Raw genomic sequence first — 23,509 nt, 5'->3', positions numbered from 1 at the left:
GCGAGGGGGAGGGGTCCAACCTGATCATCATCATGGATAAATATGGGAAAACCAACTAGCTAGATTCAAGACTCTGCTTTGAAAGTGAATATGTAAACATTATAAGCATGTAATCGTGTAAATACCAAAACATGTAAATATTAAATATAAATGGAAATGTGTACATAATTACATCTGTAAACATCATAAACACATCTCTGTAAATCAAATAAAATATGAATTTGCTTCTACACCGTACAAAATCATTCAATTTAATATTTAAGTCCTTTAAAGAATAAACAGGTCTAACTCATTCTGTGTGTGCAGAGAGTTCAGACATATATATATATATATATATATATATATATATATATATATATATATATATATATATATATATATATATATATATGTCTCCATAAAATGCGATAGAATTAGGTTTTATTTTCATGAATGCAAGTAAACATATCATAGTATAGTTTTTACTTGAATAAACAAAAGAACCGATTCAACTGTTTTCCAACAGTTTGCTGATGACTTGAACGCAGCACACAAGCATATGATGTGTTTAAAAGCATCGCGTGTTCACGATCACAAGACAGTTGGAGCTCCGGAGTCCGTTTTCTTCAGACTTAGCGTCCCTGGCATCATACTTGAGGTGCTTCCGTCCGTGTAGCAGATTACCGGGCTGTGATGGAGCGCTGGCGGGGCAGAGTGGCTCTGGTGACCGGAGCCTCGGTCGGGATTGGGGCGACTATAGCCGTGGAACTGGTCCGGCTCGGTATGAAAGTAATGGGCTGCGCCAGGGACATAGGAAAAATCCAGGTTTGTTCTGAAGTGGAAACTCAGATCCCGCAGAGAGTAATTTAATGTAAACTAGCTAGCACGGAGTAAATTTTGATGTTAAAGTTGCCGTAATGCAAATAAATAAATAAATAAATAAATAAATAAATAAATAAATATAGCTTTCAGACTTACAAAAGACAGGCTGGGCGAGCAGGAAGCATTAAACTATTATAAACTGACGAAAGCATGTAGTTACAGCACACTAATATATTACATTATTATTTAACCGCACAAGTGTTTTGTTAACAGCCACTGCACGGAACGTTAAGTTTAATATGGCACAGAAAGTAGGAAGTTGGACACGTGACTTTCATCTGAATTGTAGTTTTCCTAAATCAAAATGTTAAACACAACAATGAAATTCGCCTTTTTGTCCTCTTTTTCTTGAATTGCCTAGCTCTAAGCTGGCAGACCATCCTAACACACAAGTCAGCATTTTCGATTTGGTACTCACTGAGGGGTTTTTTTTGTTTTGTTTTTTGTTTTAGCTTTGATAGAAAATGATGTTTTCAAAGATTAGCTACAACCATCTATTTAGCATATAGTAAATGAAGAACTTGACTTTCTGAAGTTTTTTTTATTTCCTTGATGAAATGCATGAATTGTTTGAATCACACCTCAAGACAAAACCAGAGAAAAGGCTTTTGCAGGCATCATCACATCATCATGTGCCTGCTGTTACAAAATGATTATTAGGTCAGTGAAATAAGCAAAACTCAAAAACGGGCAGAACATCCAAACACAGGCAAACTACTGCTTGTGGGTCACTGAGCTTTGATATGCAAACTGAAAACTCAAATCAATGTATTTACAGTAACTTAATCTACATGTTTGAATAGTAGATTCGTACACTTTAAAAACACAAATGGGATTCTGAAGTCTGTCATCTTTTTCTATTCTGGTTTCAGAAACTGGCAGCAGAGTGTCAGAGCGCCGGCCACCCTGGTGTTTTGGTTCCTTTCAAGTGTGACTTGAGCAAAGAGGAGGAGATTCTGGCCATGTTTGCAGCGATCAAAGAGCAGCACAAAGGTGTGGACGTGTGCATCAACAACGCTGGCTTGGCTCATCCAGACCTGCTGCTAAATGGCAAAACCAGCGGCTGGAAGAACATGATGGATGTAAGAGCTCTGAGTTATTGTAGAAATAAAATACTTGTTTTGATCTGGAAGAACTTTTCGCATTGCAGATCATTGCATTGTAAAAAGTAATTCACATTTGTTGATTCCAGATATTTTCTTTACATTTTATTTATTTTCTTGGTTTCTTACAGGTGAACGTTCTTGCTCTGAGTATCTGCACACGTGAAGCTTATCAGTCAATGAAAGAGAGAAATGTTGACGATGGCCACATCATAAACATAAACAGGTGTGCAATTTTTCACAAACTTGTAATATTGTTATTACCATTATCTGTATTTTACCACAAAGTCTCATTTTACAGAAGGAGAGTGCCTAGTGACTGGGCCTTAGCTTAAGGGGCCCACTGGCATCCATCAGTCTAGTAACTGAATATTTCAATTCATTTTAATTATATTTATATAGCACCAAATCACGACAACAGTCAATTCAAGGCGCTTAATACTGTAAGGTAAAGATTCTACAATAATACACAAAAACCCTGGCAATCAGACAACCTCCTGTGAGTAAATACTTTGGCGACAGTAGGAAAGAAAAACTTCCTTTTCACAGGAAGAAACTTCTGATAGGACGAGTCAGCCATGAATGGTTGTGGGTCCATTTAACAAATTAACAAAGTCAAAGAGAAGCTGCAAAACATCAGGATAAAATAACTGCTGCAACCCTATATACAGTTTTGTGGGCAGCAGAGTGTCTTACATCAGTGAGAAATTACTTAAAAAATAACACAAAATAAATGTTGCTTAATGCTCGCCTGGTTAATGCCTCATAAATCTGTTGCAGCATGTGCGGACATCGTGTAGTTCCCAAAGCTGTTCTGCATTTCTACACCGCCACAAAGTATGCTGTAACCGCCCTGACGGAGGGCCTGAGGCAGGAGCTGCGTGCAGAAAACAGCCATATCCGAGCCACAGTAAGGCTGCAGCCAATCTAAAAGTGTCTGAAACACCAATATTACAGTTTTCAGATACACACATGTAGTAGTTTGTGAAGATCCCTCAATATCAGCTCTTTTTTGCAGTGTATATCTCCTGGTTTAGTGGAGACAGAATTTGCTTTCCGGCTCTACAGCAACAGTCCTGATAAAGCATCTGGTGCATATTCTGCATATAAGGTAAAATTATTATTCCTACTCTTCATGCACTGCTAATACGATAACTCAGATAAAATGTATTTCATTTGGATGCCAGTCTAGCTCACTGGGTCAAGCAGGCGACCCATATGCCAAAAGGCCACTATAGGGGCTCAGGTGTGATCTGGCCTGGCCACTTTCTGCATGTGATTCATTCCCTGCGTTTCTGTCTACTCTACTGATCTATAAAAATAAAGAAGAAAAGGCCCAAAATAAAAATATTTTTAAAGCTGTTAATCATGTTCCACTTCTCTGACAGCCTCTGGAAGCAATAGATGTTGCCAATGCTGTTACATACGTGCTCAGTGCGCCTGCTCACGTTCAGGTGATTTCCTCTTATTTTAATTCTTTTTTATTGTGAATTATTGGTTTTCCTGATTTGCTGTTTAAACATCAGCACTTTGCTTGTAATAATATATAAAAAACATCTTTCTTTCAGATTGGAGATGTTCAGATGCAAGGCACGGAGCAAGCTTAGGGTTGACCTACATGATCCCCCTGAATTAACCTACTTCCTTACTACACTTATGAAAATGATGAGTTGTGATATGGTCATGAAACAGTTTTGTTTATGATGTTTGTCCTTAAAGTTTTCACTGATTTATAAAATAAAATGTTTTTGTGGGGGAAATTTGTGAGTGTTCTTATTTCACTGAAGGAAATCTGATTTAAAGAGCAGTGTATGGTGGAAAACATACAGTTGTAGGTGTAAAAATATCTCAAACATATGTTTCATTCCTCCAACAATAGTAATAAAATGTAAAGTTATTATATAATACCTCACTAATTCATGGGAAAGTAGAGTCTGAGAATATTAGTTAACAAAGTTAACCCACCGTGTGTAAAAACAAAAACTGTGGTGACTCTTTGTGACGAGGGAACAGTGAAAAGTAGCTTCAGATTTCGGTTAACTAAAATACTTTTTTCACACCTTGTTTCATGTCTTAGCATATTCCAACTTCAAACTATAACAACACTGGACCCCACCAGATGGATTATGCAGCAAAGTCTTTTTTTGACTAGTATTCTTCCTAATTGTGGTCACGATGACTCTAACTGAGCCTACTCTGAAAAAAATAATCTTCTTGTTTTTGGAAACATTGGAACAATTGCTGACATGTTTTTTTCCACTGATGATCCTGTTTTTTGTGTTGTTTGTACTTTTCTATTTTCCTTTGTACTAAAATGGACTTATATGTCTGAAGTAATGTTTCGATGTAGAGGGAGGATAAGCTTTCACCCCTTTCTGTTTTGACCACTAGAGGTCACAAGCATGACAGAGAGATTAGGTACCCTGCTTATGTCTCCAATTTGATTGATGGCCCTAGCCTTGACCTTTTGACCCCACCGGAAGTACTCCGGAAGTGTATGATCCATAAGCGCGATGAATTGCATCCGGTGAGGGGGAGGGTACTCCGGAAGTGTGTATTGGATTCCATATGTGTGACAAAATGCAACCGGTGGGGGGAAAATGTATGTTTTCTCCCTTAGAGGGAGGGGGTCTGTGGAGGGAGGAGAATTAAAAACAGAGAGGGAGGGGTATGGTTCCTGGGGGGATCAGAGAGGGAGGGGTTCCTGAGGCATCGGGGTGACACAGCAGATTTCTGTTGAGTCAGTGCTGTATAGAGAGACAGAGCAGCAGTTAGTTTTCAGTTTTTAGTTAGCAGTTAGGTGGGCTAAGCATTTGACCTTGACCTCTACTGTTAGCCCCTGAGGTCAGAACATGTTTTCCATACATCCATCCATCCATTCGCTTCCGCTTATCCTTTTCAGGGTCGCGGGGGGCGCTGGAGCCTATCCCAGCTGTCATAGGGCGAAAGGCGGGGTACACCCTGGACAGGTCGCCAGTCTGTCGCAGGGCCAACACATAGGGACAGACAACCATTCACACTCACATTCACTCGCACATTCACACCTAGTGACAATTTGGATTAATCAATTAACCTATCCCCACAATACATAAAATACTAAAATACAATGAACTTTTGCCAAAAGTTATTTAAGTGTTATTTGTGATTAAATATCATGATTTTTCTTTTCTTTGTTTTTTTTTTTAGCTTTGTCATGGTTATATAAAACAGAGAGGTTTGGACAGGCAATTTATCTAAATGTTAATCAACCTTTATAAAGCACACCCTCTATTCATACTGGAAATCTGACTTTTGGCAAGAGTTCATTGTTAATAAATGGTGCACAAAACTTTGTGTTTGTTCAGCACACACAGTTCACCTTTGCGCAATTTCTCCCATGTACTGAAACAGCAATTTCTTCACATAAATCAGTCAAATCTAGGAAAAGTTCCCACCCCAGACCTTCACAATCAGCTAAGTGGATTTGCAGATTCATACACATACAGTGCTAAAAACACAAAGTGGATCTTGAAGTCTATAATCTTTTTTCTTTCTGGTTTCAGAAACTCACAGCAGAATGTCAAAGTGCTACCCACAATGTCATTGTCATGCATTACAAGTGTGACCTGATCAAAGAAGGACATCCAAGTTCACAGCAACCTAAAAGCAGCACAAAGGTGTGCACTTGTGCTGCAACACAATCACTGCTACGTGGAAAAACCAGGATTGAAATGCAGGTAAGAGGTCAAAGTTTTAGCAGTTTTGCTGCTTGATCTGCAGTAGAGTAAATGGACAAAGAACCAATATTTCTTTAAAGCACTTAAGTTGACTTTTTTTATTTGTACTGGCAACTTTTTACTTTTACTCCTGTCATCCTAACACAACTCTTTCTGACATTTTCAAAAAAGGCTCATGACTTTAGGTTTAACAAATCTGAGGGGACCTAATATTTCCTGTTGTCGCAGTCAGCAGGTGCAGACTGTGTGGAGTGGAGAATAGAGGACCCAAATGCACACAAAACAATGCTTGGAAATGAACTGCACCCCTCCATACAGTAACAACTAAAAAGAAACTAACAATGAAACTAATAAATAACTAAGTCAAACTAAACTGAATTAACAACAGAAAAATCTCATATTACATTTTTTGTGTGATGGTAGATATCAATAACACCACGAGCTGTTCCAGCTTTAATTTTGGTGAAAATTGGGTTAAGGTTAGGTTAAGGTCAAGGTCACAACAAATATGGAAATCAGAAAAAAACTTTAAATTACCCACAATATTTTACAGGTTGTCTTTAAGCTTCAACAATAAACTAGGCCTTGGGGGACTGTCGCTGCACGCTCGGAGCCATAAACATAGATTGCTTTGACAGTAGTAACAGGCAGTAAAAAAGGTGTAAGGTTCACGTCGCACGCAGGTTAGCGTTTTACTTGGTCATCACGTGTTTGTCATTCTAACAATGATGATGTAACGTGTCACAGAGTAAAAGTTATCTCAAACTGTTTTCATAAACCTGACAACAGGATTGGCTGAAAGCCTCCCTGCAGGGCGGAGAACTGTAGCTGTTTGAGAGAAAAAGGCGGACTGACATGACTCAGATGTTTCTCTCTCTCTATATAAATGCTCACACGGGACAGTGAAAGATCCGTCGCTCTCTCTCTTCGTATTTGTGCTTCTTTCGTGCTTGTAGCAGGTTACCGCTGTGATGGAGCGCTGGCGTGGCAGAGTGGCCCTGGTGACCGGAGCCTCGGTCGGGATTGGGGCGGCTATAGCTGTAGAGTTGGTCCGGCTCGGTATGAAAGTAGTGGGCTGCGCCAGGGACGTCGCAAAAATCCAGGTTTGTTCTGAAGTGAAAACTCAATTTCAGCGTAGAGTATCTTGAGCTATATCCAGGGCCGGTGCCAAAAAGTGGTTGTCTGCCAAAAACTGCGGTATTTGGCAAAAACTGATTGCTTGTATTTAAACTGCTATAAATAACTTATTGGTCTATAATATGTGAAACATATTTCAAATGTATCCCTCATCAATGATATCAAGTCATCTTGAGCAACAAACAACATTCCTGTAACAAGGTAGCCGCAGTTAGTTTTTGGCAGTGACTTTTATGTATCCTTTATTTATGCACTTAAAAAAAATTCTTTTGACTTTAAAAATGTCTCTTTTAAGAGTAATCTGGCCAAGAGGACAGCTGAAATTGCAACAAAAGCAAAAATAGTTCTGTAAACATATTTTAAGTGACAAAAGGGAGCTGATTGTAACTGGTTACATTATAACCAGTTACAAAGATACTTGAGAAACAGGTCATTTTTTAATTTTATATATAACCCCTTTGTAATACCTGTTCACCAAAGTCTATTTAGCAACATACGATACGATATTACACGTAAAAAACACACGGAAACATTGGAAATCAGTTTTTGGCAGGTAATCACTTTTTGGCACAATACCGGACTGGTAATCTGGTATACCGGGTATTTTCCCTGTGGGCCGAAGCATTTGTAGGGGGCTGATTTTTTTTCTTCTTGTTTGCATTAGTTCAATTTTAATTTTCAATCAAATCTCTTAACGCCTCTGGCCCCTCCTACTTTCCGTGTGCGCCTACGCACCCTAGAACAGAGTTAGTGTTAATAAAGCGGGATACAAACGAAGAAAGAAAAGAGGGGAAAAAACTAAGAGAGAAAAATAAACAAGAAATAGATACAGCAAAGTGTGTCAAATTAACCAACATGTTAGCAGTGCAGTAGTACCAGAAACAGCTGATATAAAGCCCTGGCATTCACAAGAGCCTGCTGTAGCTCATGGCTTTATTTCTGTGTCTCTATTCTAAACGCACGTAAATAATTTTTGCAAGAACAAATGTCGCATTTTGAGTAGAGAATTATTTTCATGTACAAAATTCATGTACAGAATTCATGTATTTCAGTGTTTGCTATTATCCACATAGACACAAAATAATAGTGTAGTTAAGAACATTTTCGGTTAGTATTTTTAATTATTTGATTGTAAAATATATATTTTTTATGTTGGTTTTAATCTAGTTTAAACCAAACCACTTCACTGGATTTAGCTACATTTGTGTTTCCTGAATGCAGTGGCTAGCGAGCTGATTGGAGACCAAAACAGCCACTCATTTTGAATTCAAGTCTGTAATTAGTTGGTTTTTTGGCATATTTATAACCATGTACAGAAAAAGTTGAGTGTGCAGGGAGCAGAGATGTTGACAGCAGAAGCGACATACTGAGAGCACACAGAGCAGAGATCTGAGCAAGAGCAAATGCCAACAACTGAGCGAGAATGGCAGTTATTGTGTGTGTATATGTATAATAGCAAACACTGAAATGAATTTTGTTTGTTCAAAATAATTGTCTCCTTAAAATGCAACATTTGCAAAAATTATTTATGTGCTCTCAGAATAGAGGCACAGCATTAGCCATGGAGAGCGCAAGAGGTCAAGCAGTCCCAACAAGAGAGTGAGGAAGAAACAGAGGAAGGTGTAGTTAACGAATAAGGTAGAGAGAGGAAGAGACTCAGGGAAAAATAAATGGCTCATGGTTAAAGCAATTTGATAATAACAAGCTAATAGCTAAAAGGTAACTTCATTTCTACATTGCAACTAAGATGTTCTAGCCCAACAACAGCTGTACGAACCTGATTAAAAAAGAAAAGAACATTTTGATAGACCAGGCCTGCATCTATCACTTAGTGTATTTCGATCTCGGCTGTTGCATTTTATATTTTTTAGTCTATATTTATATTTATATATATGTTCACTGTTACCTAGCAAAAAAGAACAGAGGGAGCGGCTGGGCAAAAGTTGAACAGTTTATCTGACTAACACTAAATAAACCTGAAAAACCAGCTTTACAATAATCTATTGTAATGCTATGAATCAGATTATGTGTAAAAGTTCACTGTTAATAGATTTTTAATTTAGTCCAACACAGAAACAGAAGGCTGGACACATATGAGCTGATGACTCTAGAGTCTAGACCACAGGTGTTGAAGTCCAAGCCTCGAGGGCCGGTGTCCTGCAGGTTTTAGTTGTGCCCTTCATCCAACACATCTGATTTAAAGGCTAAATTACCTCCTCAACGTGTCTTGAAGTTCTCCAGAAGCCTGGTAATGAACTAATCATTTGATTCAGGTGTGTTGACCCAGGGAATTATCTAAAACCTGCAGGACACCGGCCCTCGAGGTCTGGACTTCGACACCCCTGCTCTAGACAGAACTATTCAAACATGTTTGGGGGCTGAATTTTTTACAGTCTGCAGTGGTTCAGTAGAATGTTTTGTTAAGTAAAAATGCTCCAGTCAGATAAAAACTCCTCCTCCTACTAAAATAATCTTGTTGCTTTTGAGATAGAAAGATAAGCTACTGTGCAGCAGATCTGATGAAACAGCTGATGGCAGGATGTGTTCAGACATGAGTTGAGACCCAGTGAGAAGAATGTTTTTGCAGTTGGAGACAAAAATCTGACTTCCAGTGTTGTACAAAGTTACTGATCAGCTGTGTTATGAAAACTGAAATCCACAAATTTACAGTAATTACAGGGCAGAGTTATTTTGAAGCTAAACCTCTGTCATCATTCCCTTCTTGGTTTCAGAAACTGGCAGCAGACTGTCAGAGCGCCGGCCACCCTGGTGTTTTGGTTCCTTTCAAGTGTGACTTGGCCAAAGAGGAGGAGATTCTGGCCATGTTTGCAGCGATCAAAGAGCAGCACAAAGGCGTGGATGTGTGCATCAACAACGCTGGCTTATCTCATCCAGAGCCACTGCTAAGTGGCAAAACCAGTGCCTGGAAGAACATCATGGATGTAAGAGCTCAGAGTTATTTTAGAAAAAATTATCTGCAGTTCTGTTTGAAAGAAGCGTTCACAGGAGTGGTTTCCCAGAAGAGCAATTAAATGATCAGTTTTGAGTCGATTTGTTCATAGTTTTTAGAATATGAAACATGAAACTTTCAATTTAGTCCATATCAAAAACAGAAATTTGGACAGAACTAAACTTACTATCATGCAGAAAATTTTCAGCTGCATTAGGCTTATATTAGACAGAGAGAAAGAAAGTTCATTTTTATGTGAATGAACCAGTATAACCATTTCCAAACAAGTCATCCATTAAATCCCATTCTGCTGAGTATAATCCATCACAAAAAAAGAAAGTCTGATACAATCAAAGTCATGACTCTCATCTGAATTACAAAGTTGTTGTCCTAAAATCCTGCAAAACAACATAGTTTGTTAAAATAAGTGCAATAGGACGAAACTCAGAAAGTTGAAAAGTTCCATGAAAGTATGCAAACAACTCCCCTGGAGAATTTTGATTTTCTTTGTTGTTTATTTCTCTGCTTGGTTTCTTACAGGTGAACGTTCTTGCACTGAGCATCTGTACACGTGAAGCTTATCAGTCAATGAAAGAGAGAAACGTGGACGATGGGCACATCATAAACATAAACAGGTGCAGTTTTACTTGCTAATAGAAAGTGACAGAACTTTGAAATCTGTCGATTTAAATGTCACATAAATGTCATAATATGATTCTAATCATCATTTAGTCTGATTAAAACCATCCTGTAGCAACATGACTCAACAGTCCTTTTTCAAAGCACACATTTGGCTAACAGGAAAAGCAAAGATGGTACTATTAACAATACCGGTACTCATGGTTCTTATGCATAGAGATGATTATCTGTTGAATTCAAGCCAAATAATGCAACACACAACGATGTTTAAATCTGTCTCGCCTGGGCATGTCTTTCTGTATTTTCTCTACTGATGTTGTTCCTCTTTGAGTTTCTTGTCTGATAAATCTCCCCTGCTCTGAACTGATGTAGACCTGCAAGAAGCCAAATTCTCCTAACATAGACTAGATTTTCTGAAACCCAAAAACAAGCTTAGAGGAGGTGCGGAATATAGTACCACTTGTTACTATAAGAATTACAATATGGATAAAGATCATTTATGGGCTTTTGGTCCAGTGACACCAAAAACATGTTTCCTTTTTTTTTTTGTTTTTTTTGTTTGCCTGTCCCGTTTGGCTCTTTTGCCATCAGAATTGTTGTCTAAAGGCAAAGAAAGATGCCCAACGGATTTACTTTACCAAATTGACCATCCCAGCCTTGCCATAATGGTCCATTTGATTCACCTTTTATTGTTTATTTTATTTTCACTTACTGAATACGGGACAGACTTGACTGGGGGAAAGAAGGGGAGAAAGAAAGAGGGAAAGAGGAACAGCTGAGAAGAGGGACGGGGGAGAAGGGCAAAAGACAAAAACCAACAGAACGGGCAGAAAAAAAAATGCATATATCAATCACCTGGATCACCTGCTGAGAAAGAAAAAAGAAAACAAGCAGAAGAGAACAAGAGTAATAGAATAAACAACATCACAATGATATATGGGAATATGACAGTAAATACTAAATATTAAACATTATTGTGCAGCACATAAGATCAACAGAACGCAGTGTGCTTTGAGGTAGGAGCCAAAAAGGGTGTAGTTTGTGGGTGTGATCACCCGTGTGTACACCTGTGAGCATGGACGCGCTTGTTTTTTTAAAACGTTCCTTCATGTAATGATCTGCTAGAGGGTGTGGGGGGGCCACTGCCCCGTCCTCCAGGGCGTGAAGCAGGTATGGAGGAGATCAAAACTCCAGACATCCAGAGGCCCCCAGAACACAAGAGACCAAGGAAGACCAACAGAGGGGCAGCCGCGCCACTGTCCCAGAAAGAGCTGAGGAGAGTCCCAGATGAGGGCTCACTCAGCAGCCGCGGAGCAGAAGCCAGGGGGGGTTGCAGTGACGCGCCCGTGAGCTCCGCCGGCAGCCAGCCAAAAACACGTTTCCTACTGCAACAGACCGTGCTTCATTCACTTAAACCTCGAGCCACTAAATGAAATGCAGTAATCATTATTTATTGATTTGATTTTTTCTATTGTGGAAAATGTTTGTAGATCAGAATTATCTTGTAATCACATCATTATTACAAGATTTAAGAAGGGAAATAACAGATCTTTGTTTAAGGACTTTACTAGGGCAATGATTACTTTAATTGCTAGTTAATCTGAAAAAAGTACTAGTAATAGTTTAAAATGAATTTGTTCGTTCATGGCTTATAAAACTCCTGTTGCAGCTTGTGTGGACATCATGTCTTTGATTTTGCTGATATACATTTCTACACCGGCACCAAGTATGGTGTAACTGCTCTGACTGAGGGCCTGAGACAGGAGCTGCGCGCTGAAAAGAGTCATATCCGAGCCACAGTAAGGCTTTAAAACACACTGTAACCAACTGGAAAAGTGCAGTTAAAACAAGTATAAGCTGCTGTGAGACACATGCACAGTAGATCCTACAGTTCTTTAATCATTATCTCCTTTTCAGAGCATTTCTCCCGGTTTAGTGGCGACAGAATTTATATCACGGGCCAACAATCCTGATGAAGTGGCTAGGATATATGCCTCATATAAGGTAAAATTATTAATCCTACAGTTTGTGGAGGGTTGACATGATCATTCAAATAAAATTAAATGACACATTTGGCACTTCTCTAACAGGCTCTGGAAGCGAAAGACATTGCCAGTGCTGTCACGTACGTCCTCAGTGCCCCTCCTCATGTTCAGGTTTGTGATTTTTCTCTTTATTTTCAGTCCTTTCTGTTTTGAACTTTCCTCTTTAGCATTTTAAATAACAACACTTTCCTTATAATAATTTAAGATGATCATATAACATTCACATAACTTTTCTTTCAGATTGGAGAAATTCTGTTCGAAGCTTTATAGTAGGTGTCATGCAGCTTTTGTTGCCCCAGCAACTCCAGGACCAGGGTAGTCTTCACATTAAGGTGGTGTGATCGACTCATCTGACTACTCAACACAGCAAGATTAATTTACAGAATACGGAAAGAAACAATAAGGAAATTTGTCCAAGAGTTAACTGTCTTCTTCTTAAAAATGCTGGAACATGATGCACTTCCTCTGTCGCATGTTTAACTGTGACCTACCTCTTATGACAGTCTGTGAGGATGTTACCGTCACTGTGTTTTTTAGTGTCTTTGAGAAGTTGCACCATGTGACCCTATATTCTACTGGCATTTTTTTATTTCTTTATTACATTTAACAAAGTGCTATCAAACTGGTCATGAAAGAACTTTTTGATGTTGTCCTGAAAATTTGACGCTAATATAATAAAAAAATATTTTCAAAAGAATTTGTTGTTATTTCCCCTACCCGGGAAATTTTGTAACAGGGTATAAAAGAGAGTTGAACCTTGATACAGGAGGTGAAATGTGGTTTAATAACATAAACAATACATGAACTGTAGGAGCTTTTTTCACAGGATTGTCACTGTGGAGCCGTGATGCAAATTCTGTGTCCAGTAAAGCAGGAGAGATGCACAAAAAAGGTGGATAGTGAGGAAGCTGAAGGAAGCAATGTATATGTATCTCATAGCAGCTTGGGGTGTACTTTAACTGTGACTGTGGCTCGAATGTGGGTCTTTTCTGCACAAATTCATACAGTAACAAGGTGGTACGAGACTCCTGCATCTTTTCTGGGAGCCGCTTTTAGGTTTTAAAAAATCCAACCTGTTGAGTTATAATTTGGCAATTCACACATCTAGATCAGGTAAAACAAGATCAAGTGAGAGACACAGTAAATAGTGTACAAAGAGGAACAATATCAGTGGAGGAGACACCTAAAAGAATCCCTGGGGCCAACATAATCACTGTTGGATTTCTTGTTTTGCTTGAATGCAACAGATAATTATTTCAGTGTCATAGTGCAGTTATTATTATTAATAGCTCGGTTGGCACTTTTCCTTTTACTCAGAGTGCTTACTGTGAGTAGTGTTGCCAACTTTACTTGGATGTTTCTTTAATGAATTGTTTATGTAACTTCCCTCTTCAGCGAGGGCAAACCAATCATTACTAACTCATTAGAGTTTGTACCGCTACTTTGGTCAGACTTCCTGGTGGGATAGACATAATTACAGGTTGATGTAAAAGGCAATTCAAAAAAGTCCATCGGGTGCATGGGAGTTTGCCCAACCAGTCTGCATCTGTTTTGTGGACTTGGAGAAGGCATTCGACCGTGTCCCTGGTGGGGTCCTGTGGGGGGTGCTCCGGGAGTATGGAGTGTCTGGCCCATTGTTACGGGCCATTCTGTCCTTATTTTTTTATGGACAGAATTTCTAGGCATAGCTAAGTGGCGGAAGGCTTTCACTTCGGTGGTCTCAGGATGTCATCTCTGCGTTTGGCAGATGATGTGGTTCTGTTGGCTTCATCAGGTGATCTCTCGGCTGGCCTGGGAATGTCTTGGCGTTCCCGCGGATAAGCTGGAGGAGGTGGCTGGGGAGAGAGAGGTCTGGGCTTCTGTGCTTGGGCTGCTGCCCCCGCGATCTGACCCCAGATAAGCGAAAGAAAATGGATGGATGGATAATATAGAATATATATATTCTATATTATTATTATTTTAGTGTTTTCAGAATAAAGGCAATAGAATAAAATTTGGGATATTTAATTTACCGGTAGTAGATTTTTATGCTGCCTGTCCTGAAATAAACCCAAGGGATTTATGTTGAGTAGTTAAATGTATATTTCAGAATTTTTTATTGTTTTATAATTTATACTGGTTGAATTCTTTCCATCATAAACTGTTTTTTAAATGAAATATCATCTATATATTAATAATAAATACTGGAGCGCAATAAATGTCCCCTGAAAATCATTTTATTTCATACATTCAAACTTTTCAGTACAAATGTTTCAGCACCCTGATAAATGTAGTTAAGGCGTAAGATTATATGACACAGCACATGATGCAACTTGTCAAAGAGACTGAAGAAACACACAGTGATAGTAACATCCTCAGAGGCCATTTTGAAAACAGGAAGGCCACAAAAATATTGCGGTTGCCGAGGGAACAACTTCAGTGACTTGTGCTACACAGCTTCAATGTGAATGTCTCCAATCTGAAAAAAAGTTAAATAATGCTTTATTATTATAAGTAAACTTGTGATAATAAGAATGTTGCAGAGCAAAATCCAATGAGTCAAAAAACAGTTGTAAAAGTGAAAATTACAAACCTGAACATGAGGAGGAGCACTGAGCACATATGCGATAGCACTGACGATATCTTTTGCTTCCAAAGACTGTCAAAGAAGTGAAAAAATGCTTAAATTATTTTTATCTGAGTAATCAAATCAAATACACAAAATGTAGGATTAATGGTTTTACCTTTTACGCAGCATATATCCCATCCTTTTTCTCGGGATTTTCACTGTGGAGCCGTGCTGCAAATTCTGTGTCCACTAAACCAGGAGAAATGCACTGAGAAAAAACAAAAATGGAAACTTCAGTAAACAATGTGTATGTGTCTCAAAGCAGCCGATCTTGGTATTAAAGACACATTTGGAGTCAATTGGTGTCTTTTAAATACTCACCGTGGCTCGGATATGGGTCTTATCTGCACGCAGCTCCTGTCTCAGGCCCTCAGTCAGAGCGGTCACAGCATACTTGGTGGCGGTGTAGAAATGCAGATCAGCAACAGGTAAGACGTGATGTCCACACACGCTGCAACAGAAGGTTTACAAGCTGTTACCAAATCAGCATTTACCAAGACTGATACAGTGATCTGATCTCAGATCTTCATATGAGAAAAATCCCCAATCATATTTAGGTTCTGAATTGCTGGTTGGTCAATTAATTAAAATTAAAATGACACTTTAGGTTTTAGGATATTGTGATAGACATTTTTCACTACTGTCTGGCACTTTTTTCAAATTAACAGTTAATTAAACTAATTATTATACTAGTGAACCCCTGACATGGGGTTTGACTCTTTTTGCTTCCTAAATGTTTTAATAACAGAGAGCTACAGACCTTTTTAACAGTATAACAAATAAAATAAATAGGTAAATACACAATGGTGGCTTTATTCTATTGTCTGATCCAGGATTTGGTGTTGTGCATGTTGGGTAAAAGAAGCTTATGCTGTAGGCAACATGTAATTTGGTGTAACTGGACTAAAAAGTCCATAAATTACCTTTCAGCATAATCCATTTTGTACAGTAAGACGTGGTACTAGAGCCCTTGTACTTTCACTGGGTGCTGCTTTAAGGTTTAAAAAAAATCTAGCCTATGTTAGGAAACTCTCACAAGTCTACATCAGGTCAGACCAGGGGATATGAATAAGATAAAAAAAGAACAATAACAATGGAAAATATGTGTAAAAGGCCTAACAGTGTCTTGCCTTGATAATAATCTCCATGTCAAAGAGCTAGCAGTATTGTTAATACCACCATCTGTGCTTTTCCTGTTAACCAAATATTTGATGTGAAAAGGGTTTAAAGAGTCCTGGACAATCATGATGGTAATGGTCAAGATATTTTTCTGATGATTAAGTCAACAGACTTCACAAATCCCATCATTATTCATCAACAAATAAAACTGCACCTGTTGAGATTTATGATGTGCCCATCGTCCACGTTTCTCTCTTTCATTGACTGATAAGCTTCCCGTGTGCAGATGCTCAGTGCAAGAACGTTCACCTGTAAGAAACCAAGCAGTGAAATAAACAACCAGGAAAATCAACACTTTCCAAATGACTCCTTTACTCTTTGTTTCTTGTGCATAAGAAGCATTAAGTAGTTTTTGGCCACTTGTGTACCTTTTTAACTCTGAGTTTTGTCAAATTGTGTAACAATTTTGTAATTCAGATGATTCATGAGTTCGGTTGAAGAATACTTCCTGTTTTTGGGATGGATTAAACTGAGCATAATGTACCCCACCTATTTACAGTGAACTTTTACACAAAATGTGATTTACAGTGTGATTAATGGATGACTTGTTGGAAAACTGGTCACACTGGTTTATTTACATTGAAATATTTTTTTTCTGTCTGTCATATATAAGTCTGCTGCAGCTGAAATTTTTCTCCATGACAGTGACATTAAACATCAAAATTTAAATATTCAAAATATAAAAAAGCAAAATTTTGAATAGTTTGTTTAGATTAAATAACTGCAAAAACCGCAGAAAATAGTAACGACAATATTTTGAATCAACAAATTTCTTGTATTTTTTCAATATTTTTTTTTTTACCCACTTTTGTGTATTTTTTGTTTAGTTATTTATTTATTTTTTTACCTTTCTCAGCTATTTAGTTTTGTGATATTATGAGCTGGGTTGCTTTCCGATTGTTTTCTGTTGTAGTGATTTACCTACTACGGTGATAAAACTAAACGTTCTTTCTTAGCTTACGGATGAGTCAACGTTAGAGTGATCATTGAAGTTCACTTCAGTGTTCTGCTGGCGAAGCCATTACTCAACTTTCACACAGCTGCAGATTTTCTAAAACATTTCTGAGCTCTTACATCCATCATGTTCTTCCAGCTGTTGGTTTTGCCGTTTAGCAGCGGCTCTGGGTGAGCCAAGCCAGCGTTGTTGATGCAGACATCCACGCCTTTGTGCTGTTCCTTGATCGCTGCAAACATGGCCAGAATCTCCTCCTCTTTGCTCAAGTCACACTTGAATGGGACCAAAACACCAGGGTGGCTGGCGCTCCGACACTCTGTTGCCAGTTTCTGAAACCAAAAAGGAAACGATGACAGAGGTTCAGCTTCAAAATAACATTAGTGTCGTATAACACTGCCCTTCAAATGTATATGTAAGGTTACTGTAAATATGTTTAAGATTTGCTTTAAGTTTTGAGCTTGTATTTCACAACTCATTTCAGTAATTTGTCCAAAACTGGAAATCCCATGTCTGAACACATCCTGCCCTCACTGGTTCACCAAGCCTGCTGTACAGTACCTTAAAAAACAAAAACTATTTTAACATGAAAACATTCTGACAGTATATTATAACCGAGACCCTCACAAGGAAGATCACACATTTCATATGTGGAAAACTGTAGACTGTAAACAGTTAAGCTGCTGGATGTGTACAAATAGTCCAGTCCTTCTTCTTGTAGTCTTTGTCATATTGTTTGTGTTTTCTATCATTCAACCTGGGCTGAGTCCTGCTTTTAAGTCCTTCACTTTACAATTCATTTCAAATTGTTATTTAAAAAAAACCTGTAATTTTCCCCACAGTTTATTCTGCAGTTTAGTTGCCAATGTTTCTCACCTTGTTGATCCTCAAAGAAGGGTTTTGAAAAGTGCTATATCTATAAATACATGCATTATATTCATTATCATACAGATTCATTTTGTTTGGCTATATCGAGAGAACAAAGAAAGACAGTTGAAACCAGGACTTGCATAATATACAAATATTCTTCAAGCCGTTAAACTCTAAATCCTTCATGTGTCGTCAGTTAATTTTTGCCCAGATTTCTGTTTCTGTGCTGGACTTAACTGAAAATCTATTAGCAGTGAACTTTTACATTGAATCTGATTTACCAAACAGTCAGCATGCAATATTATAATACTGTATAACGGCGGTAAAAGAAAAAAAACTTTACAAAGACTTATAGTTCATTTCGGTCTTACAGTGGATTATGTGTTGCAAAGCTCGTTCTGCAGGTTTATTTAACTGCCATAAAATCTGCTACTGTCCAGCCTCTCATCATTTTTGCTGTATCAACATAATCATGAGTATGCATATGCCCCAACAACAAACAAAACAAATAAAAAAACACACACAAAAAAAACACTTTTAAAAAAATGCAGTTGTTGCTCTTTGCTGAAAAGGAGTTTTCACTTCAAAACAAACCTGGATTTTGCCGACGTCCCTGGCGCAGCCCACCACTTTCATACCAGCTCTACCGCTATTGCCGCCCCAATCCCGGACGATCTGATTTCCTCGTGTCAGCATTGTTCCCACATCATCATAATTAATGTTGTTCCAGGCCTAGACTTATGGTTGTGTGCTGAATCTATGAATCAAACTATCACCTGGAAACATAATTAACTGGTCCATAGCTGTGAAACTGGACATGAGTTCTTGATTCTATGGAGATTAACAGTAATCCAGAAATTTACAAATTTGTCCCAGGGACATCGCGTAGATGTTGTCCCTGGGACATCGCGTAAATGTTGTCCCTGAGACATCGCGTAAATGTTGTCCCTGGGACATCGCGTAAATGTTGTCCCTGGGACATCGCGTAAATGTTGTCCCTGGAACATCATGTAGAAGTTGCCCTGGGACATCGTGTAGATGTTGTCCCTGGGACATCATGTTAAAGTTGCCAGAGACATACCATATGAAAGTTTAGCTTCTTTTAGCCCCTGTTTGTTTTATATTATTTTATATATATATATATTTTAATATTATATTTAATATTTACATTGTATTGCAAAAAACCCCAAAACAAGTTAAAATGAATTAATGAATATTGACTAATTAAACCTTCGTTATTTTTCCACCAGAAATGGACGACATAATTAGAAGAAGTGTTCTGAATGACGAAAAAAAAAAGAACTGGAAAAGACACACAACTTTGTGTGCATGTGTCACAATGCCAGGAGGACCCATTCAGTGTTGTGTTAGAAAAATTGAACTCATTAACCCTTCATGGACATTATAAATGTTTAAATGTTGCCTCAGGTAAAGACAGGAAAAGAGACTATTACAAATTCAACTGCATCAGAGCTGGGGAAAAAAGTCGAAACAGCTACAGAGCAGTGGGCTGTAAGGCCTATGTTTCATTTAAAGTACTCAAATGTTGGAAAGACCACACAGTCATCGTGCAGCGTACATATGATAAGCATGATGGGCATGATCCTTCGGACCCAAAAGACGCACATTTCAACAATATTTCCAGTGATTTGAGGAGGAAGATTGAGGAACTGCTTTCCCTTGGAACTAAGCCAGCCATCATACTAACCGAATGTCATAAATGGGCCAAAGAACATGGACACAGAGATCTTCACAACAGAGAGCATTTTGTCACACCACGTGACATTGACAGTGTTAGAACCTGCATGATGAGGAAGAAGCACTTTAACTGTGGAGACAGTCAAAGTGTACATACCTTACTTAATGGAAAACATCAAGAACATGTTCTCTTCTATCAACCATACACATCTGACCAAGAACTAATGATTGTTTTGCAGACACCTGTAATGAAATCAAACATGGAGAACTATGCAAAACAGTTAGTATTTGTTGACACCACGCACTGCGTTAACCAGTATTCATTTCCCTTATTCACACTTGTTGTAAGAGATGATCATGGGCATGGAGTCCCTGTGGCCTATGCTATTGTCAGCAACGAAAGTCAGAAAACCCTGGAAACTGTTCTTGGAATAGTTTGTGAGCATTTCCCAACTTCCCCGAGGTAAATAATACATTGACAGCTATTAATTTTGAAATAATTCCTTTTCAAAAAAGTTATAACATGCCAGAATCTAATGCTATAGCTGCAGCATGGGCTGCAAAAAACTTTCCTTTCCAGTTGTTAAAGTTATTCCTATAGGCTGTATGCAGTATTTTATATATCTACTTGTGAGTTGAAATGTTTAATTTGGCATTGAAGTGGTGCTTTGAGATAGCAAAAACATTTTCATACTGTTTAATCTCATTTAGTGTTTTCTTTTTTTCTGTAGAGCATTTATGGTTGACAAAGACTTTGCGGAAATAAATGCTTTGCAGAAGGTTTTTCCAGAGTCAGCTATCCTTCTATGCTGGTACCATGTCTTGCAGGTAAACCACATTGTTTTCTTTTCACGTTGTCTAAGATGCACCTGAAACACATTTTTACAACAGGGTCCTGTTGTTATGATTTGCCTCATTGTGATATTCACCTACTCAGGTTAATGAATATAAAGGGATAAAATGTTGAGTGACTATGTCCATCCATTTAAGACCACAGTGCACTCATCTTCTGGTGGCTGCTTCCCAAAGCTCTTTTTGACATTTAAAAATATGTTTGCCTGGTTGATTTCTGTAATGCACAGGTCCTCTTGTCCAGTGAGTGACAAAGTTATTTTTGGACGTCAGCTTTCTTTTATGCTTTTTGTACAGCTGCTCCTCTGTCTCTCTCTCCAGATTAACTTTTTTTCTCTTACATTCACAGGCTGTTAATCGATGGCTTTCAAAATCAGAGTCCGGGGTCCATGGGCTTTCTAACACCCAAAAGAGAAATGAAATCATTTCTTTCTTTTGTAAGCTGAAAGCTTGCACATCTGTAAGTGTAATTTGTCTATTTCACATTTTGATTTCTTGATTACACTAAGAGCATAATAACTTTCAGTTGCTAAAAAAAGTTACAGAGAGATACAAAATAGATTTTTGAAACAATTTCTAAAACTGGCTTCTTATCTTGCTTATCAAAACAAGTACTTAAGCTGTGCAGAACATCATTGTGTCACCCACTGTGCAGTAGAACTTGTGAGTGGGATTCTTTCACAGACAGATGCTGAAACCAAATATGCTTATAGGTTTAGTGTTCCTTCTTAGCCATTGTAAGGGAAGAAATAATTGCTTCTTAATACAAAAACACGACATATTATTAATAACTTAAAATTCTTAATGTTATTCAATAAAAGGAAAAGGGCTTCAATACATAATATTAAAGATTTCAATAGGTCTGTTAAATGGATTGAAATATATTCTGTTGCATCCAATTCTCTTAGGAGGACGACTTTAAAGCCACATCAGCAGAGTTCTGCCAGACATTTAAGCAATACCCTTTGGTGTGCCAGTATTTTCAGAAGCACTGGGAAGGCATTGGCCACATGTGGTGTGACTACGGCCGTCGCTTCAGTCACGCTCGTTCTGAAACAAACAATGTGATTGAAAGGTATGATTTATTATTTTGACCTCATTCAATTGTATTGCTGAAAAAAAGATATTATGCTTTAATCCAAGAGGCTAAACTGAGTAGGTTCGTCATGTCATTGCCAGAACAGGTTTTAGGCAAATCCTTTAAATTCTAGCAGCGTTTTTTATGTTATCACAACAAAAAACAGAGTAGGTGGATTTGCCTAAATCAGCTAAACCGGCACAGAGCATTCCTTTATAAAAGACGTGTGCAATAGGTATTCCAATTTTTAAAAAAATAATACAGTCTTGATTAAAACTTTAAATTCCTTCAATTACAGTTACTAATCATTTCAAATAACTGTTTTTCAGATTTTTCCACCGCCTGAAATACCAGTTTTTATCTGGCTACAAGAATAGGCGTCTGGATGATCTGATTGAAGTGCTCCTAGGGAAGGCCGACGACTACTTCTCAGTCATAAAAACCCTGCAAGATGTGGGCCGCATGAAAAACAGGTTTGCTGACACCTTGTCTCAAGTTTCAGACTCTGCTGCAAGACTGATGGAAAGTGGTTGGGCTCTTAAAATTACAGTCAAGAACAGCCATGGAGTTAATGCATATCAAGTCCCATCTGAGTCAAGAGAAGACATGGTGTATGATGTCTGCCCTGTTGAGTCCTACTGCAACTGTACATATGGCTTACGAGGACTTCTTTGCAAGCATCTAGTGTTACTTGCAAAATTAGCAGAGGCTGACAATGACATCTATCCAAACATGGAAACAGACCTTGGCAAGAATTGCAGTGAAAGAAAGGCATTACTTTGTACACTGTGAGGACTTGAAAGTGATAAAAATGCCAAGTTTGTTTGGAAATCTGTGTTTTTTTGCATCGGCTGCAACACTTCAGTGCACTTGTTGTACGTTCTCTCACTATAACACATGTGCTTGCCTGAAGGTGGCTTGTAGCCATTTTAAACAAATGAAAAACTCTCTGAAAAGTCCTCTATCAACTTTGAATGACACTCCTGTAGTTGAAAGCACAGACAAAAAATGCACAGAAGATGCAGTTGGAAAACTAAATGCTGTTTTAGACACAGTTAAACAGTGGGCATTCATTCCAGAGGGTATTACTGCAATGATAGATGAACTGCATACAAATGTCTTAAAAACAAAACAAGTAGGCAAAAGTATATGCCAGTACGAAATAAAGACGACAGATAATGCACGCAAAATTAGGCCATTGTATTCTAGCAAGAAACGTTCGGCCAGCATCGACATTCCAACAGTCTGAAAATGAATGTGAACAGTCGATAACCACTGAAAGAGAGACATCCTCTGGAGAAAATGAAAACCTTTTGGAATACAAAACAAAAAAGAGAAGAGTTAAAGCTAAGTATATGCACAAGCAGACTTTTGTGTGACATTTCAAAGGGACTGCATCCATTACTTCTGTTTATTGAAACCTAAAGCTGAATAGCTGTCTTAACTTTCTGCCAAGGAACAGATGAAAAGAAATTGTTTGGTCTCTCAAGCAGTTGTTATTTATGTGTGTTATTCATTACTTTGGCTTGGTTGCTGTTTTTGATACAAATTCATCTGTGCCCATTGTAATATTTTCATATGTTACTATTTTTATATTGCTATGCATTATAAATAAAGGATTACTTATTACTATTAAAGGTCTGCATTTGTAATTGTTGGTATTATTTATAAAATATGCGCTCTTAAGTTTTTTGCTCCATAAAACGATACCTGTCACTTTTTGGACATAGAGTATCAGCTGTTGAGAATCCTGGCTCATACAAAATAGAAGTAAAAGGTTTCAACATCCAGCCTTTTTATGATTAAATACAAAGTGTAATA

General features: G+C 38.0%; 4 protein-coding genes across 4 annotated transcripts; 3 read left to right on the top strand and 1 right to left on the bottom strand.

Moving 5' to 3' along the window:
* Positions 1 to 544: 544 nt before the first annotated feature.
* LOC146654388 (dehydrogenase/reductase SDR family member 11-like) lies at positions 545 to 3,717 on the top strand. The gene is made up of 7 exons (XM_085379588.1): positions 545 to 804; positions 1,734 to 1,943; positions 2,096 to 2,190; positions 2,745 to 2,874; positions 2,983 to 3,075; positions 3,353 to 3,418; positions 3,533 to 3,717. The coding sequence occupies exons 1-7, from the start codon at positions 673 to 675 to the stop codon at positions 3,569 to 3,571; spliced, it is 765 nt and encodes a 254-aa protein (XP_085235714.1). The 5' UTR covers positions 545 to 672; the 3' UTR covers positions 3,572 to 3,717.
* A 2,848-nt stretch (positions 3,718 to 6,565) lies between these two features.
* LOC146654387 (dehydrogenase/reductase SDR family member 11-like) lies at positions 6,566 to 13,139 on the top strand. Its single transcript, XM_085429134.1, has 7 exons — positions 6,566 to 6,783; positions 9,550 to 9,759; positions 10,308 to 10,402; positions 12,076 to 12,205; positions 12,324 to 12,410; positions 12,497 to 12,562; positions 12,692 to 13,139. Exons 1-7 carry the CDS (start codon positions 6,652 to 6,654, stop codon positions 12,719 to 12,721), a joined length of 750 nt encoding a protein of 249 aa, XP_085285260.1. The 5' UTR covers positions 6,566 to 6,651; the 3' UTR covers positions 12,722 to 13,139.
* A 1,518-nt stretch (positions 13,140 to 14,657) lies between these two features.
* On the bottom strand, positions 14,658 to 18,908 carry LOC146654386 (dehydrogenase/reductase SDR family member 11-like). The gene is made up of 7 exons (XM_085379765.1): positions 18,655 to 18,908; positions 17,313 to 17,522; positions 16,393 to 16,487; positions 15,381 to 15,510; positions 15,175 to 15,267; positions 15,024 to 15,089; positions 14,658 to 14,909 (listed from the first exon to the last, which is right to left on the bottom strand). The coding sequence occupies exons 1-5, from the start codon at positions 18,754 to 18,756 to the stop codon at positions 15,178 to 15,180; spliced, it is 627 nt and encodes a 208-aa protein (XP_085235891.1). The 5' UTR covers positions 18,757 to 18,908; the 3' UTR covers positions 14,658 to 14,909; positions 15,024 to 15,089; positions 15,175 to 15,177.
* Positions 18,909 to 19,301: 393 nt separating this feature from the next.
* Positions 19,302 to 23,325, top strand: LOC146654385 (uncharacterized). The gene is made up of 5 exons (XM_085429133.1): positions 19,302 to 20,221; positions 20,490 to 20,586; positions 20,960 to 21,070; positions 21,519 to 21,685; positions 22,018 to 23,325. Exons 1-5 carry the CDS (start codon positions 19,344 to 19,346, stop codon positions 22,478 to 22,480), a joined length of 1,716 nt encoding a protein of 571 aa, XP_085285259.1. The 5' UTR covers positions 19,302 to 19,343; the 3' UTR covers positions 22,481 to 23,325.
* The last annotated feature ends 184 nt before the right edge of the window (positions 23,326 to 23,509 follow it).

This window comes from Rhamphochromis longiceps, linkage group LG14 (genome assembly GCF_057381845.1).
Source record: "Rhamphochromis longiceps isolate RC_006_pf linkage group LG14, R_longiceps_female_GT1.1, whole genome shotgun sequence".
In the NCBI taxonomy this organism is placed as follows: Eukaryota; Metazoa; Chordata; class Actinopteri; order Cichliformes; family Cichlidae; genus Rhamphochromis; species Rhamphochromis longiceps.
Note: the sequence above shows the minus strand (reverse complement) of the source record. Positions and strands in the feature narration are given on the sequence as shown.

Coding starts and splice junctions, on each gene's coding strand:
- LOC146654388 (XM_085379588.1), top strand. CDS start 673: ATGGAGCGCTGGCGGGGCAGAGTGGCTCTGGTGACCGGAGCCTCGGTC. Junction 3,076..3,352: donor GTGCATATTCTGCATATAAG/GTAAAATTATTA, acceptor CTTCTCTGACAG/CCTCTGGAAGCAATAGATGT. Junction 3,419..3,532: donor GTGCGCCTGCTCACGTTCAG/GTGATTTCCTCT, acceptor TCTTTCTTTCAG/ATTGGAGATGTTCAGATGCA.
- LOC146654387 (XM_085429134.1), top strand. CDS start 6,652: ATGGAGCGCTGGCGTGGCAGAGTGGCCCTGGTGACCGGAGCCTCGGTC. Junction 9,760..10,307: donor CCTGGAAGAACATCATGGAT/GTAAGAGCTCAG, acceptor GGTTTCTTACAG/GTGAACGTTCTTGCACTGAG. Junction 12,411..12,496: donor GGATATATGCCTCATATAAG/GTAAAATTATTA, acceptor CTTCTCTAACAG/GCTCTGGAAGCGAAAGACAT.
- LOC146654386 (XM_085379765.1), bottom strand. CDS start 18,756: ATGCTGACACGAGGAAATCAGATCGTCCGGGATTGGGGCGGCAATAGC. Junction 15,511..16,392: donor CACATCATAAATCTCAACAG/GTGCAGTTTTAT, acceptor CTTCTGTTGCAG/CGTGTGTGGACATCACGTCT. Junction 15,268..15,380: donor AGACCCATATCCGAGCCACG/GTGAGTATTTAA, acceptor GTTTTTTCTCAG/TGCATTTCTCCTGGTTTAGT.
- LOC146654385 (XM_085429133.1), top strand. CDS start 19,344: ATGACGAAAAAAAAAAGAACTGGAAAAGACACACAACTTTGTGTGCAT. Junction 20,587..20,959: donor GCTGGTACCATGTCTTGCAG/GTAAACCACATT, acceptor TTACATTCACAG/GCTGTTAATCGATGGCTTTC. Junction 21,686..22,017: donor ACAAACAATGTGATTGAAAG/GTATGATTTATT, acceptor ACTGTTTTTCAG/ATTTTTCCACCGCCTGAAAT.